Source organism: Peromyscus maniculatus, chromosome 16, assembly GCF_049852395.1.
Source record: "Peromyscus maniculatus bairdii isolate BWxNUB_F1_BW_parent chromosome 16, HU_Pman_BW_mat_3.1, whole genome shotgun sequence".
Classification (NCBI taxonomy): Eukaryota; Metazoa; Chordata; class Mammalia; order Rodentia; family Cricetidae; genus Peromyscus; species Peromyscus maniculatus.
Genome location: NC_134867.1, coordinates 53769120 through 53784556, shown reverse-complemented (window position 1 = coordinate 53784556; position 15437 = coordinate 53769120). Strand labels below are relative to the sequence as shown.

The window sequence follows — 15437 nt, the reverse complement described above, 5'->3', positions numbered from 1 at the left end:
TATGTGTGGTGTTTTCTGGCTTTAAACAGCCCCAGAGAACAAAATCAATCAATCAAACAAACAAAACAAATACCAAAGCAGAAGGGACTATTTCCAATCCCTTGGTTTGCAAGGACCCGCAGGACCACACTGCAAGAAAGTGTTTAGTGTTGTATTGACTGAAATTAGGTCAGTGAGATAGAATTGTCGAATGGAAACCATCTCTGTATTTCTCCAGGATGAAAAATAAAGCCAGGGTAAATAGTTTTGAGACAGCAGTTTCGTCTCTGAGCCAAGGTCCTTCCCTTCTTGTTTTCCAATGGGAGACATGTCTTCCTTGGTCCGCCTGTTCTTGAATCTCAGCAAAGTGGTAGTGTCAAGCGAATACTTCCATCTTTGGGTCCTTTGGAGAAAATGGTCCAGGGAAGATGTTCCTTTTACTGCCATCCTCCATGATGCTGTGGGCACAGATTTCACCATTGTCTTCTCTTCACCAAGGAGAGTGACTGCAGAAAGCTTTCTGCCACGTTTTTGTCCCTTCCTGGACAACTCCCTGGGTGGGCCTGTAGAAGGAGCAGCGGTTCATTGTTTCACTTGCTCCTGTTGAAGGTTTCTAGAGAAAATCTGAATTCCTGTGGGAGCAGGAGTACACCCATCCCAAAGTTATTCTGACTGAAGGATCAGAATAACCCAGCACTATGAAGCCAGAGACCCAAGATGGCCTCCCTGAGTCCAGTCTCCAGTGACAAGGACTGGTTGGGCCTCTTCAGTTGGGCTAAGCTGGCTATCCACTTTGGTCTTTGGCAACCTCTGGTTTGATATATGGACCTAGCAACTTCCTGTCTATCAGACTCAAAAGACAGGCTAGACTGAGTAAGCTGTTGACATGAAAGTCAAACTTAGGGGTAGAAGAAAGAGCGTCAGAGGAGTGTTGGGAAGCATAACAAAAAAATATTTTGATGTGTTTTAGACCATCACATGTCTACACGATGAACACAAAGTATCAGTACTTTAATTTCTGTATTATTCAGTGTGGAATAGAGGAGCAAAAACAGACATATGATTGTGGTTTTCATTTCTTTTGCTTTGAACTTATGATAATTTATTTAGATTGTATTAACAACAACCCACTGAAGAATTTAGGGAAGCTGTCAGACGGTCTAGACAAGAGTGAGATAATTTCTAGACTGATTTTATTTTTTATTTTTTTGGTTTTAAAGTCATGTTGTTCAGTAAAGTATAAATCCAACAAGTAATTAATTAGACTAAACTCACTAAGAGCACATCTCCATGACAGGCTAAGATTGCAATGGATGGCAGGTCACTTAATGAAAGCCTGTTTATGACATCATAGTGTGTTCTACTACTTTTTCTATTCCTTGAAGATATTTTATCAGCAGATACAAGTCAAGTGAACACCAGCTTGCTCTTAGAGAGAGGTAGTTCCTATTCTAACTCAGTTTAGATGAGCATAAGAACTCACACTTCCAGAGTCTTCTCCCAAGAGATCTCTGTGTGAATGAGCTAAGTGTGTAGACTTGCATTGTCAGAATTACTTGAGAAATACACCTCATGTGATTTGTATATATTTACTTTTTAATCCCACCTTGCTCTTCCCCCTAGTCATTTCAACATAATCAAACACCATTGTGACCTACTTTTCCGTTGCTGCTACAGATGTACGAAGCCATTCATTGCTTTCAATAGTGTGCCTTTTATGTTATTAGTAGCAACTTTTAAGAGGGTCTCTGACCTTTATGATTAAAAGTGCTTTTTTTGTTGTTTAATGTGTGCATTTCAATTATTAATTCCAGGGCCATAATGATATCATTATGAGGCAGATGTTGGTAATATTCATAATTTACAGGAGGAAGCAGAAAGAGTTGGTACTAAGGAGTGGAGGGAGAAAGAGTCATAGCCTGATAACTGCTGCTACATTCACAGAACTTCCTATTGCATACAATCCATGAAGTGATCCTCAAACTTTATTATGCATAAAATTCACTTGTGACTTTGTGTGTGTGTGTGTGTGTGTGTGTGTGTGTGTGTGTGTGTGTGTGTGTATGTGTGTGCAGGTGAACATGAATGTATGTGCATGGGCATGTGGAGACCAGAAGTTGATGTCGGGTCTCCTCAGTTGCTCTCCCTCTTAGGTACTGAGTCAGGGTCTCTCACTAAACTAGATGGAGACTAGCTAGGCAATGAACATCAATGATCCTCTTGTCTCTTTACACACACTAGGATTACAGGTGTGCACAATCATATCCAGCTTCTCACATGGGTGCTGGGGATTTGAACTCAGGTCCTCAAGCTTGCATAGCATGCACGTTTCCGACACAACTATCTTTCTAGCTCATCATCCTGGGAATCTTTCCAATGTGGATGGCGTATCCGATGCTGAAGGCTACTTTAGTGCCTGTGATTTCTCTCACCAGTTTCCTGGTGATACCAATGATGCTGACCCAGGTATTTTTGAGAGCCACTGATGAATCAACAACGTTCTGGATTTTAGAAATAGAAGCTCTTTGATGTTCAAAAAATCTCTATGTTCAAAAATTCCCTGTGATGCTATGCATATTTCACTGCTTCAATCCCTATTTTTAACTTCAGTCACGTCAAGCTTTATTTCACAAATTTTAAAATTCTTTTTGTGAACTGCCGGTTTATATATTAGCAATGTAATGGGTTTTAAAGGTTTTTCTTCATTGACTTTATTTAAGTTTTTAGCTTCTATTTTGGTAAATATTTCCCTATACATTTGCCTTTATATGTATGACATCCCCGGCATCGATCATCCCTGCACAGGTAGGATGCGGCTGTATAACCAAAGGCAGCTGAGCAAACCAAGCAAGCCAGAGAGAAGCTTCCATCTGCTGGTCTCTGCTTCAGTCTTCTGCCTTGAGCTCCTATCTTGGCTTCCCTCAATGAGAAATACAATCCCAAAAGCTCCTAAAAGAGTCGGAGATAACCCCTGCTCCCACTGTTAGGAGTCCCACAGAAAGACTGAGCTACACAACTGTCACATATACACAGAGTGCCTAGGTCAGTCCCATGCAGGCTCCCTGGTTGTCAATTCAGTCTCTGTGAGCTCCTGTGAGCCCAGGTTAGTTGATTCTGTTCTGTGGGTTTTCTTGTGATGTCCTTGACCCCTCTGGCTCCTACAATTCTTCCTTCCTCTCTTCAGCAGCATTCCCTGAGCTTGGCCTAATGTTTGGCTGTGGGTCTCTGCATCTGTTTCTATCACTTCCTGCATGAAGCCTCTCTGATGACAGTTGGGCTAGCCATCAACTATGAGTATAGCAGAATGTCATTAAGCATCATTTCACTGACATTTTTTTTTCTTCAGTAGTGTTAGGTTTTATCCTCGGTCTCTGGGTCATCCAGCCTGTGGGTCCTGGCACCCCAGGCAGCATCAGGGGTGGGCTCACTCTCTTGGCCTGGGTCTCAGGCTGGAGCAACCATTGGTTATCCACTCCCACAATCTCCGTGTCAACCTTTATCCCATAGGCAGAACAGACTGGAGGTCTTGCCTGCTCACAGGAGGTGGCCAGTTCAGGCTATGTATCCCCTTTTACTAGGAGTCCTTGCTGGGGTCATCCTTGTAGATTCCTGGGAGTTTTCCTTTCACCAGCTTTCTACCTGGCCCTGAAATGACCTCCTTTCCAGTTGGCTCTCTTAGTACCCTGCCCCCCGACTCCACCCTCACCTGAACCCTCATGCCAGAATCATTCTTTAGTGATCTTCTTCCCTGTTGAGATAGACCAAATTGTCACTCTGGACTCTGCATTCCATTCTGTTCCATGGCATGTTCTCCCTCCACTATCACAAAGTGCCAAGGAATAAATATACATTTTCATGTCTTTTAATACTTGGTAGAAGAAGTGTAGTCGAGTCATCCCCTTATTTCACCTTTCAGATCTAAGATGATCATCATGGTGTGTGTGGTGCGTGGAGGGGAGTCTTGCTTCTCCTCTTACCTTCATAGAACACCAAAAAAGCTCTCTTTGCTTTATAATCACATTTTACTTTTGGGATTTGATACACACACACACACACACACACACACACACACACACACACACACACACTCAATACATGCCAATTTTCTGCTGTAATAACTAGCTGCCATTTCAGATAACATGGGAGTTTGGAGCTAAAATCATCATGACATTAAAAAAACATTCTTTCATCCTCTTAACTTTTTTCTGTTGCCTTCGATTCAGTAGATAGTAGAGAGAGTTTGAGTAAGAATGGAGACAAAAGGGTTCATAGGCACTTTCAAATGATCTCCCCTGGGTACTGACATCAGAGCATCTGCTAGATTTGTCCAATAAAACTTTACTGTTAAGATTATGAAAATTCTAGCAGTAATACGTTAAGGAAATGGTGTTCAAGTTTATGCTATTTTGAAAAAAGAAATTGTGTTCCATTAAATAGCATGATTAAAAAGTTAATGTCAGACCATCCATCCATATGGCTTAATGAATAAGGGTATCATGACATTGTAAATATATATATATATATATATATATATACATACATATGTATATATACATATATACACATATCACTATTATTCAGTGTTTACAAAAGAAAATCAGCTACTTTCAAAAACATGGGTGAACCTGAATAATTTTATGCCAAATGAAATTACCAGATATAGGAAAAATGTTGCATAAATTCCTGAACAAATAGAATTTCTGCATAAATAAAACAGTGGTTACCAAGGGCATGTGGAGAGGATAACACAGGAAAGCTTGGGCCATAGGGTGCTAACTTCTAATAATGTGGGACAATAGGATGAGTGGTCTATAGATCTAAGGTTCATTTTGTTGACTATTGCTAATAACATATTAATGCAGCCGGGCAGTGATTGTACATGCTTTTAACTCCAGCACTTGGGAGGCAGAGGCAGGTGGAACTCTATGAGTTCCAGGACAGCCTGTTCTACTGAGTAAGTTCCAGGACAGCTAGGGGGCACACAAAGAAACTGTATCTTAATCCAAATAATAATAATGATGATGATAATAATACTACTAATAACGTATTAATGCACTGAAATTTTTCCAAGTAGATTTCAGGTCCTCTTAATATACATAAAAAATAAGTAATGCCTGATTTTACTCAACATTTCACACTTTATATGAGTGTATGTGTCAAAATGTTATGGTATATACTCTAAAAAAATGTTAAAAGTCAATGTTTCAAATAATGTGTGGGAAAGATAGAAGATGCTCTCTTGGGAGGCACAGAAAGCGGAGCTTGGGCAGTGGTTTTTAACCTCTGAGATTATACACTTGAGTGATAGAGTCCCTTCTGCAGCCACTATTGTTAGTGAGGTTCATTGTGGAGTAATACTCCAAAGACACCTTGCTGGAAGTTCATTTGTGGTTTCTCTTCCTGCCTCTTGTCTGTTTGGCATCCACACACCCTTGAAGGACTCCGCTAAGCCTTATCTGGCAGCACCGTAAACCGGAGGCTCGGTGCCAAGTTCCTACTTTAGCTGTGCTTTTATGTCATTTGAAAGGTGGTAGGTTAGACAGAAATTGCCTCGGAATCTATATTTTGCTGCTCCCCAATCTTCCTGTCTCCCCCGTGCCTCCTCTCAGCCCGGCTCCCCTGCTACTGCTATTTCCTAAATGGTAACAGTGTCTCGAAGTTGCTATTATTTCTCCCTGAAAAGAAACGCCACCCTTGAAGCCCCGCAAACCGAAAATAAAAGGGAAGGACAAGTTGGTTGCTCACTACAGTTTGAAAAGAAAGAGCAGGTTATTATAAAACAAACCAGTAGCTTCCTCCAAACCCTGGGTCTTTCCAAGCTCTTTCTCACTGCTTTTCGTCATGGGTAGAGATGCTCAATTTATAATTAGCAAATATACCTCAGTGTTCTGTGTTGGAAGGCAATTTGGTGAGGAAATGGGCTCCTGCTGATTAATTCTCGCCCTCCCCCATACACACTTAGATGTACTGCTGTTTGTTGAAGAAAAAAGAGTTTTCTAAAGTTTTTGTAAAACTGGGCGTTCAGGGATGCTGACTGCAGATTCTGTACCTTCCTTTTTCTCCTCACCCTTGTGTCTCTTCCCACCATGACACCCAGACAGTAGTCCTTTAAAATGTCACTGTTCACTCCCACAGCCCTCCCCTAGCACTAAGTAGCTAATCACCAAACGAAGATGGAGCTTGAATGAGAAATCTGAAAGGAGCGAAACTCCCAGATCGTCTTTCCGTTTCTCAGACACGTCTTCACTGGGACGATGGTGTGACTGTAAAGCAACAGAAGAGTGTTTTCCAAGTTGCTCAACCTTTGTCTCTTTAGGAGAGGGTTCTTCATTAAATTCAAGTGGGGCTGAAAATAATAATAAGGTTGAAGAGTCGGTGTGGATGATGTTGACATTGGATGGGGAGAGACATAGCGGAAAAGATGAACTAACCCTGACAGCGAACACGGAAGAGTCCCAAGTCCATCTTCTCACTGCCTGTAAACTGGCTACTCCAGAAGACAAAGGCTGCCCCCTTGGGGGTGCACACGCAACGAGGCACATTGCCCTTAAGGTTTCTGGGTGGTTCTGAGATTCTCAGTTTCTTTGCTCTGAACATATTAGGATAAAGGAAGCATCATGGTTCAGATTTGCTCATGTAATGAATGCTAGCACGTCAAAACTTCCCAAGAAGCCCTGATTCTTGGATAGAGGATAACGAGCCACTTAAATAAAGATGCTGGCTTCTCCTGACCTATAGAGATGTCTGAGCTTGCCGGCCTTTGCTCAAGCATATTCCACTAACAAGTTCTGAGAAAGCAGGGGTCTGTGTTCCTGACAGATATTAGATAAACTGAAGTCTAGAATAAGAAGGAATAACAACAAGTAAGGAACAGGATCAAGGTGAAGGACTGAACAAAGCATTTCTATGAAACATCAGGTGAGGGGCTGGAGAAGCAGCTCAGTAGTTAAGAGCATTTCTGCTCCTGTAGAGGACCTAGCTTCAATTCCTAGCCCACACATGGTGACTGACAACTATTTGTACTCCAGCTCTAAGGGGATCTCACACCCTCATCTGCCTCCAACAAGTATCACGTGCATGTGCTGCACAGACCTATATGCAGAAAAATGACCCACATGAATAAAATAAAATATACATCAATCTCAAAAAATTAAATGTTAAAACATCAGGTGAAATCTTTGTAGTGGTTCTGTGAGGCTTGGGATGTTATTTGCACATCTTTCTTCCAAATGGGTAAACTGCGGCATAAAGAGTCTATTCACTTTCTTAAAGTCTCACAGTAAATGACACTGCTACAAGTCTGAGTCAGATGTGTGGCCTTCCCAAAGCCGCAGATCTACTACTGAGAAAATGTGTGGCTTCCATCTGCTTGTTCAAAGACCAGCTGCTGCATTTCTATAAGTCACTGTAATAGTCAACATATTTTATTTCAAGAACTCCAGGGCATTTACAAGCTTGATAATAACAATAAGCATCACTGTTGTAAGTGGGAAAAGAAAATGAATTGGGTCTATCTTGTTAGGGCATCAGAGTAACAGATATCCATCAGGTTCTGGTTGATTCCTGTTTTGCATGGAAGTTTCAGGTCAAGGGATTATTTTATTCGAGTCCTAGAAAGACCAACACATCTGTGAATGTGTCTTATTTGGTGGCCTGATCTTGAACTGCCTTGGGCAGTATTATAGAGAGCTTTTAAACACTCCTTGAACCTTTTTCACTTGCCTCTTATATGACTTTTCTTAACTGACACTTTCTATGCTCAAATAATGTAAAACCTCTCTATTAGTGCTCTAATATATTTTTGAATATATAGTCATTTTTTTTTACCCCGCCAACTTGCTCGAATTGCATAGTAAATAGGTTACTCATAGTTTTTATGTGTGTGTCCATGTTAGATATTTGTAGGAAATTCAGGAAGTTTATTTAAGAAATTAAGAACAAACCTATTATGCCTGTGTAAATATAAATCAATTAAACAGCATTATGATAATGGTCTACAAAAAAATTCATGTTGTTTCTCCTCCCATAGTATAAAATTAAAATTGAGAACATATTTCTAAAGCAAGAATCCTCGTGTTTTTATTTAATTTAAATGATTACTGTAAAACAAACAAATAAAACCTTTAGAAGTTACTCATGTTTTATTTTCTCTAGCTTTGTTGTGATTTAATTGACAAAAAACATGTGCTCCAAGGTGAGCAGTGTGGTGATTTGATGCTTGTACAAACTAACTGTGTGGTGATTGCCATAATCAAATTAACACTAAGAGCGTAACGTAACATAAAAACAGCCGAGTTCTGAATTATACAATGGAAACCGGCTTTTTTTTCTACTCTGAAAATGCTGCTAAAGCATTTTTCATAAATTGATGTGCAAACAGCTCCGGCAGAAAGGCTGGCACAGGAGTGGTGCATTTGGTCTGTGCGCAGGGGGTAAGGCTGAGGAATGAGGGAATAGAATGCCTGCACAGACAGACGGGTTGCCATAGGGATCCTTGAGGGAGAGGGCTGCTAAGAAAGCTGGCGTTCCCTTAGTGAAAACTGTGTTTGGTTTAGATACTGATTGAGTTGAGGCAACTTTCAAAAGTCAGTAAAATAGGCAGAATATGAGAAAAACATACTACAAGACTCCAGGTGCTATCAAAGGTACTGTTTCTTGTGATTGTTCGGATGGGTGTGTGTGTGTGTGTACATGGTTCCTAATTCAACTTGACTCACAGTTACAAAAAAAAATATAAAGAATGCTTGGAGTAGACTTAAAAATAACTCAGAAAGTTTGAGTATTTTTTTTATTATTATTGCATCTGAAATTCCAATGAATAGAAGTGAAGTGAATGATATTAATTGTATTTATGGCTTTGGAACACTAAAAAAAAATTCCTATGTGTAATAAAAACCTGAATAGCAAAAATTTCTATGATTCTTCAATGGTGTCTAAAACCTAAGATACCAGTGCAGGAAGATTGGCCATTCTGGCAGAGATGAGGAATACCTCAAACTGATAAACAAAGATGCTGTTAAAACCTGACTCACAGGACAAAAATTGTCATAGTCTCTTTGTGGATCTGTTTCCTTTTTATTTCTTATACAATGGCTTTAACTTTTAAGTGTTTTGACATATTTCATGTCTTCATGTGAATATAATGAAACTATTTCATTATATCTTCATTTTTTCCTGATTTCTTTTCCCCAAGTTTACTGTTTCAACTGTCGAATAAATTGTATATAGATGATGTATGCAACTTGACGTTTTGATCAACATACACAGTGATTATCAATATCAACATAATTAATATATTGTCACTTCGCAAAGTTATGGTGTGTGTGCTGAACATATTTAAAATCTTGCCAATTTCAAGCATCTAATATTAATTACTGTCTGTGCTCACCATTTTTGCTGTAAATCGACAGGTCTTGTTCATCCTTTGGATATTTACAGCAGTGTATCTCCATGTTCCTCAAACCTCAGTTTTGATAACTTATATTCCTCCTTCTGCCCCTTTTGAATTCAGCTTCTTCAGATTCCAGACATAAGTAAAATGATATAGTCTTTGCCTTTTTGTATTTGACTTATTTTGCTCTTCACGACACTGTTCAGTTTCTTTCAAAATGTCACAAATGATGGTTTACCTTTTATGAAGTCTGAATAATACTGAATCTATCATCTATCTGCCTGTCTACATCCCTATCTGTCTGTCTATCTATCTATCTATCTATCTATCTATCTATCTATCTATCTATCTATCTATCTATCTATCTATCTATCTACCTATCATCTATTATTATCATCTATCTATCTTTTATCTATTATTTATCTATAATCTATCTATCTTCTAGGTATTTATCTACCATCTATTAATAATCTATTATCCATATAGATGTTTTATCTGTCCATTTATCCACTAGAGGAAAATTAAATTGATTACAAACTTGCATAACACAAGTAATACTACATGAACATGACATTTTTTAACGTACTGATTTCATAACTTTAGGATGTATCTTAGAGCTGAGATTGTCCAATCATATGACATTCAGTTATCAACTTCATGAAGAGCCTCTATACTCTCCTCCATCATGGCTGCACCGAGCTATATTTCCACCCACAAGAAATTGCCATTTCCTTTCCTTTACATCTTTCTTGACACTTCTCTTTAGTTATTTGGTAACAGTCACCCTTCCATATGCAAGATCAATATTTCATTGTGGTTTTTATTCATATCCTCTAACGATTTGATGTTGAATCTTTCTCATCTCTTTGTTCTTTACCTGTGTGTCTTTTTTTTGAATAATATTTGGGCAAGTTCATTACCCCTTTTACATGAAGTTATATGTTGTTTACTCTGGAGTTGTTTGATTTCTTGTATATCTTAGATATTATCCCCTTATCAGATATATGGTTTGTGGACACAACCCACCCATAGGCTGACTCTTCACTCTGTGAGTTGTTCACTTTTGCTGAACAGAATTTTTGGAGCTTTGTCACTTGATAAAAATCTCATTTGGTTTTTGGTATGGGGAAATGCCTCTTAGGAAATTATTGCTCTGACCAATGTCAAGAGGCTTTTTACTTTATGTGTTCTTCTAGTAGTTTTCTGGCTTTGGTATCCAGAATATTTAAATCCCTGTCCCGTTTAAATTTGATTTTTTTCTGTGTAATTTAAGGTTCAAATCAATCTATTCTTTTCCATGTATAAACGTTGTTTTCATAGCACCTTTTATTAAAGAGATGCCCTCTCCGTTGTGTACTCTTAGCCCTTGTCAAAGATGAACTCACTGCCTTTTACATGATTTTTCCCCCATGTTTTCTATTCTGCCCCTTGTTTGTGCCAGTTTCTATCCCAGAACCATACAATTTGATTATTACAACTTTACAAGACAATGTGAAATTAGTATGATTCATCCACTTTTGGTCTTTTTTTTCTCATCAGTTATCAACGTATTTTTCAAAGTTTATTTTTTATGGTTTAAGATGTTCTTCAACTCTGCCATTTCTTTACTTTCCTGTCATGATGGTCTGTCTATTGCTGAAAGTGAAGTATTGAATTCTGCTACTATTATTGTACTGTAATCTATGTCAACTTTCGTTTTTGATAGCACTTGCTGTACATATTTAAGCACTCCAATGTCGAGGCACACACGCTATGTTATAGCCTATTAATTAATGACTACTTGTCATTAAATAATATGTGACATTTCTGACTTAAAGTCTATGTTGTTTGATACATATATAGTAACCTTTGATCTTTTTAATTTACAATTTCCTTGGAATCTGTTGATCTACCCCTTCACTTACAGCCTCTGTGTGCCATTAAATTATTCTGGTGTAGAATCTTTTAATTCTGTCCCCAGAATTCTATATATTTTAATTAGTTAACCTATATATGTTTAAAGTTACTAGTAAATAAGACTTATTTCTCCCACTCCATTGTTTTTTGACTGCATTGCAGCCCCCTTTCTCTTCTTTCCATCTTCTGTCTCTTGGGAGTTGATTGTTTTCAATGACCTTTATATTTTGTGTACAAAAAATTCTATATATCTTTTCTTTCATGGGTGACATGAGATTTGTATGAAACATCCTAAAGTTGTACCTTTGACTGTATTAAAAATATGCTTTAACTTCTCCCATGTTTTCTTACTGATGTCACAATTTACATCTTTTATTTAACCATCATCACATTATTATACTCATAGTTATCTTAAATACTTTTGATTTTAGCTTTTGCTTTACTTAAAAGTTGTTTACATGGTCATCACAGTACCTAGTGTTCCAAATTTGCTTATACTGCCGGGCGATGGTGGCGCACGCCTTTAATCCCAGCACTTGGGAGGCAGAGCCAGGCGGATCTCTGTGAGTTCGAGGCCAGCCTGGGCTACCAACTGAGTTCCAGGAAAAGGCGCAAAGCTACACAGAGAAACCCTGTCTCAAAAACCAAAAAAAAAAAAAAATAAAATAAAATTTTTTTTTGCTTATACTGTTAGCTTTACATTGAATTTCTTATTCATATCTTCATGCTACCGGAGTCTTTCTATTTCTACTTGAACAACTCATTTAGCATTTCTTTAAGGTAGACCTAAAAGTGATGAACTCCCTCAGCTGGGAAAGTTCTTATCTCTTTGCTGTGGGATGTTAATGTATGTCCTGTGGGAGCCCTTCTTGGGTTCCTTGTGGCGTTACCCAGCAGGTTTGCATAGAGGATGATTAGGACCATGGGCCTGAGTGCAGGTGTCTGAGATGGTCTGCACTTGGCTGTACTGGGGGATGGTCTGTATGTCAAGTTGCTCTGATTGGTCAATAAATAAAACCTGATTGGTCGTGGCTAGGCAGGAAGTATAGGCGGGACTAACAGAGGAGAAATAAAAGAACAGGAAGGCAGAAGGAGACGCTGCCAGCCACTGCCAGGACAAGCAGCATGTGAAGATGCTGGTAAGCCACGAGCCACGTGGCAAGGTATAGATTTGTAGAAATGCGTTACTTTAAGATATAAGAACAGTTAACAAGAAGCCTGCCACGGCCATACAGTTTGTAAGCAATACAAGTCTCTGTGTTTACTTGGTTGGGTCTGAGCGGCTGTGAGACTGGCGGGTGACAGAGATTTGTCCTGACTGTGGGCAAGGCCGGAAAACTCTAGCTACATCTCTTCCTTAAAAATACTTTGAATTCTTTGTCAGGCAGTTCATATATCTCCATGTATTTAGAGTTCATCACTATTGCTTAATTTTGCTCCTTCGATGGTGTCATATGACTATTTGTGAACCTTCTGGGTTTCTCTTGGAGCCTGAGAATTTGACGCGACTGGCATCTATTCCAGCCTTTGCAGACAAAACTATTGACCCACCAGTCATTCTGTCCATGGATTATAGGCAAACCAGCTAAAGGTATTTTAAAGCAGGTGTCTGGTGTCTTAAAGCACGATGGACTGGTGGTTGGATCATGGCATATACAGGTCTGTTATCTGGGTACCCAGGGACTTTCTTGTACTATTGAGATGGGCCAGAGCTATTGTCCACTGTGGTGAACCTGACAATGGGGTCTACAGAAAGTATTCTGAACTGTGAGTCCACAGCACCTGTCCTAGTATCAGCGTAGGCCTTTGGCTGAGTCCATGAAAGTCTGCCTCAGCTGCAGTGGGCCTGGATCTGGGTCCATTGGAACAGTCCTGAAGCCAGGATCCATGGCATAAAAAGGTAGCTGAGTCAGTTCCTCTAACTGGGAAACAAACATGGGCACACTAGTCCTCTGCTGCTCTGATACTAGTACAAGCCTGCTCCTGCTGCAGGTTTATGGTTTTGTTTTGTTTTGTTTTGTTTTGTTTTTTTGAGACAGGGTTTCTCTGTGTAGTTTTGGTGCCTGTCCTGGATCTTGCTCTATAGAACAAGCTGGCCTCAAACTCACAGAGATCTGCCTGCCTCTGCCTCCTGAGTGCCTGGATTAAAGGCATGTGCCACAGCCGCCTGGCAGTAGATTTATGGTTTTTAAATAAAATGCACCATCTACTCATGAACTGGTTAAAATGTGGAATATGCTAATTGGATACACAAAAAATATGCCAAATTTTTACAGTCTTTTAATTTATTTAGTCTCTGAAATTTCATCCAGTATAGTGTGTACTTCGATCATATTTTACAGTCTTAGTCACACATTTATCAACTGATGTGAGTTTTTTTCTTGCAGAATTTCAGTTAAGATTTCTTTGGTTCTAATCATTTAGAATTTCTGTGAAATAATATGCCTTCTAAACTTAATAGTATTAAAATACTGGGGCTAGGGGGAGAATATAAGGATATGATTTTTAAAAGCACTCTTATGCTTTGGCAAAAGGAATAACATCAACACAAAGACCATAACGAAAAGGACAATCAAGTCTCAACAAAAAATACAATACAGTTTCTTTATTAAGGAATGTCTGTTCTGCTAATCACCCCTTTCTGTGATTTCTTATTCTATTGCTTCCGTCTCTCACCTCTCATCTGCATCCATGGAATTCCATCTTCTTGGATAACTATTTTCTACTTATTACCCAAACTCAGGTGATTTGAAAAGTAACTGGTTTAAGACACACACACACACACACACACACACACACACACACATGCACACCTACACACAATTTGAAAAAGCACATTTTTGGTTCATATTCTACCTACATGTCACTCCTTGGCAAGTCCTTCGTTTTGATTTGTCCTGGGTGATTACATTTATAAGCTGAGAGATTGGCGTCTCCCACATAGAAACCCCAAACGTGGATGGGTGGCAGTGTGGAGGTCAGGGAGAGGGCAGCTGCTGGTGTTTTGTGGTGGGAGACGTCAGAAGGGTGCATTGGCTGGCTCGGAGTGTGGAAAGGTCCAGCAAGCATGGCTGGTTCAACTTAGGAAGTGTATAAATCAGTAAGAAAAGATTCTAAGTGGTAAATAAGCTAATGTGTTTGGATGATTCGGACAGCTTGATGTACCCAGCAGCCTCCTGACTGGCAAGTGTGGTTGTCTCCTTTTTCTTGCACCACCCAATGTGTTTACATTCGTTTGGCTCCAAGACACACAAAGAGAGCCTTCGACACATCGCTCACTTTGAAATAAATGGAAGGGGCAGCGTCTCCAGGTGACAAAGGGCTAGTCTCTGGGGGTCAAGCATACCTGGAAGCAGTGTTTGATTCCCTCTGAGTGTAATGTCTCTAATGTGACATGCAACAAATGAGAGCTGCCTTCCTCTCTGTCTTTTAGAATTAGTGACTAACACTGAGCTAACACAACTGGCGTCCCGTGGTACAGGCTGGGTTGTGTCCTTCAGTGCAGAACCACTCATTCTCCGTCTTGCTGAGGCTCCCAGATTAGTCTTTCTTCAGGACTCACCCTCAACCTCTAAGGAATCTATCCCCTCCCCAGGGCCAGCCCATATCCTGCAGCTGGTGAATAGGTGCAACATCTCTGCTTCTTGCGTCTACTGAAAATGTCACTCAAGACTACCCTCGCCTCAGCACTAAGGCTGCATCTCAGTTTGGCATCTCTCTCCACCTAGTCCTGCTTCCCTCATACTCCTAAAGTTGTTGTGACCGAGAGCACATCCCCCGAACCCTCTCTCCAAACCCTGTTTCCATAGATACACATGATTACGAGGCAGCTGCAAAGGTGGATATGTGTGGAAGGGAAATAACACTGTGGGCTCCTACGTGAGCCAACTTCTAAGAACATCTGGTCACATTCTGTTTCCTGTTGAGGGGCCCGGGGCAGCAATGAGAGACTGAGTATCGGGATGGAAAAAGTGAGAGGAGTAGAGAGAGGAGGTCAGAGTGTCACTGGGCAGGGCACTCTTTGTAGCGTGGAAAGATGGTGGACTATATCTGGCCTAGATAAGCAGTCAAATCTACCACTCAGCTGCATTCAAATTGTTTCTCATGTGGGTAAGGGGGACAAAGTACTAGAAGGATTTCACTTGACTTAGGCACTTACTGAGACACTATT

General features: G+C 39.9%; 1 protein-coding gene across 19 annotated transcripts in view; it reads left to right on the top strand.

Annotated features, from left to right (window-relative positions):
* Syne1 (spectrin repeat containing nuclear envelope protein 1) overlaps positions 1 to 15437 on the top strand; it is a 484186-nt gene that overhangs the window by 58512 nt on the left and 410237 nt on the right. The window contains exon 1 of one of the 19 annotated variants that reach the window (XM_015996791.2): positions 8570 to 8624. The exons of the other annotated variants lie outside the window; for them this stretch is intronic. Within the exon in view, the coding sequence (XP_015852277.1) occupies positions 8585 to 8624 (40 nt within the window). The 5' untranslated portion in view covers positions 8570 to 8584. Of the gene's footprint in view, positions 1 to 8569; positions 8625 to 15437 lie in introns of those variants that run through there. 19 annotated transcript variants of the gene reach the window in all.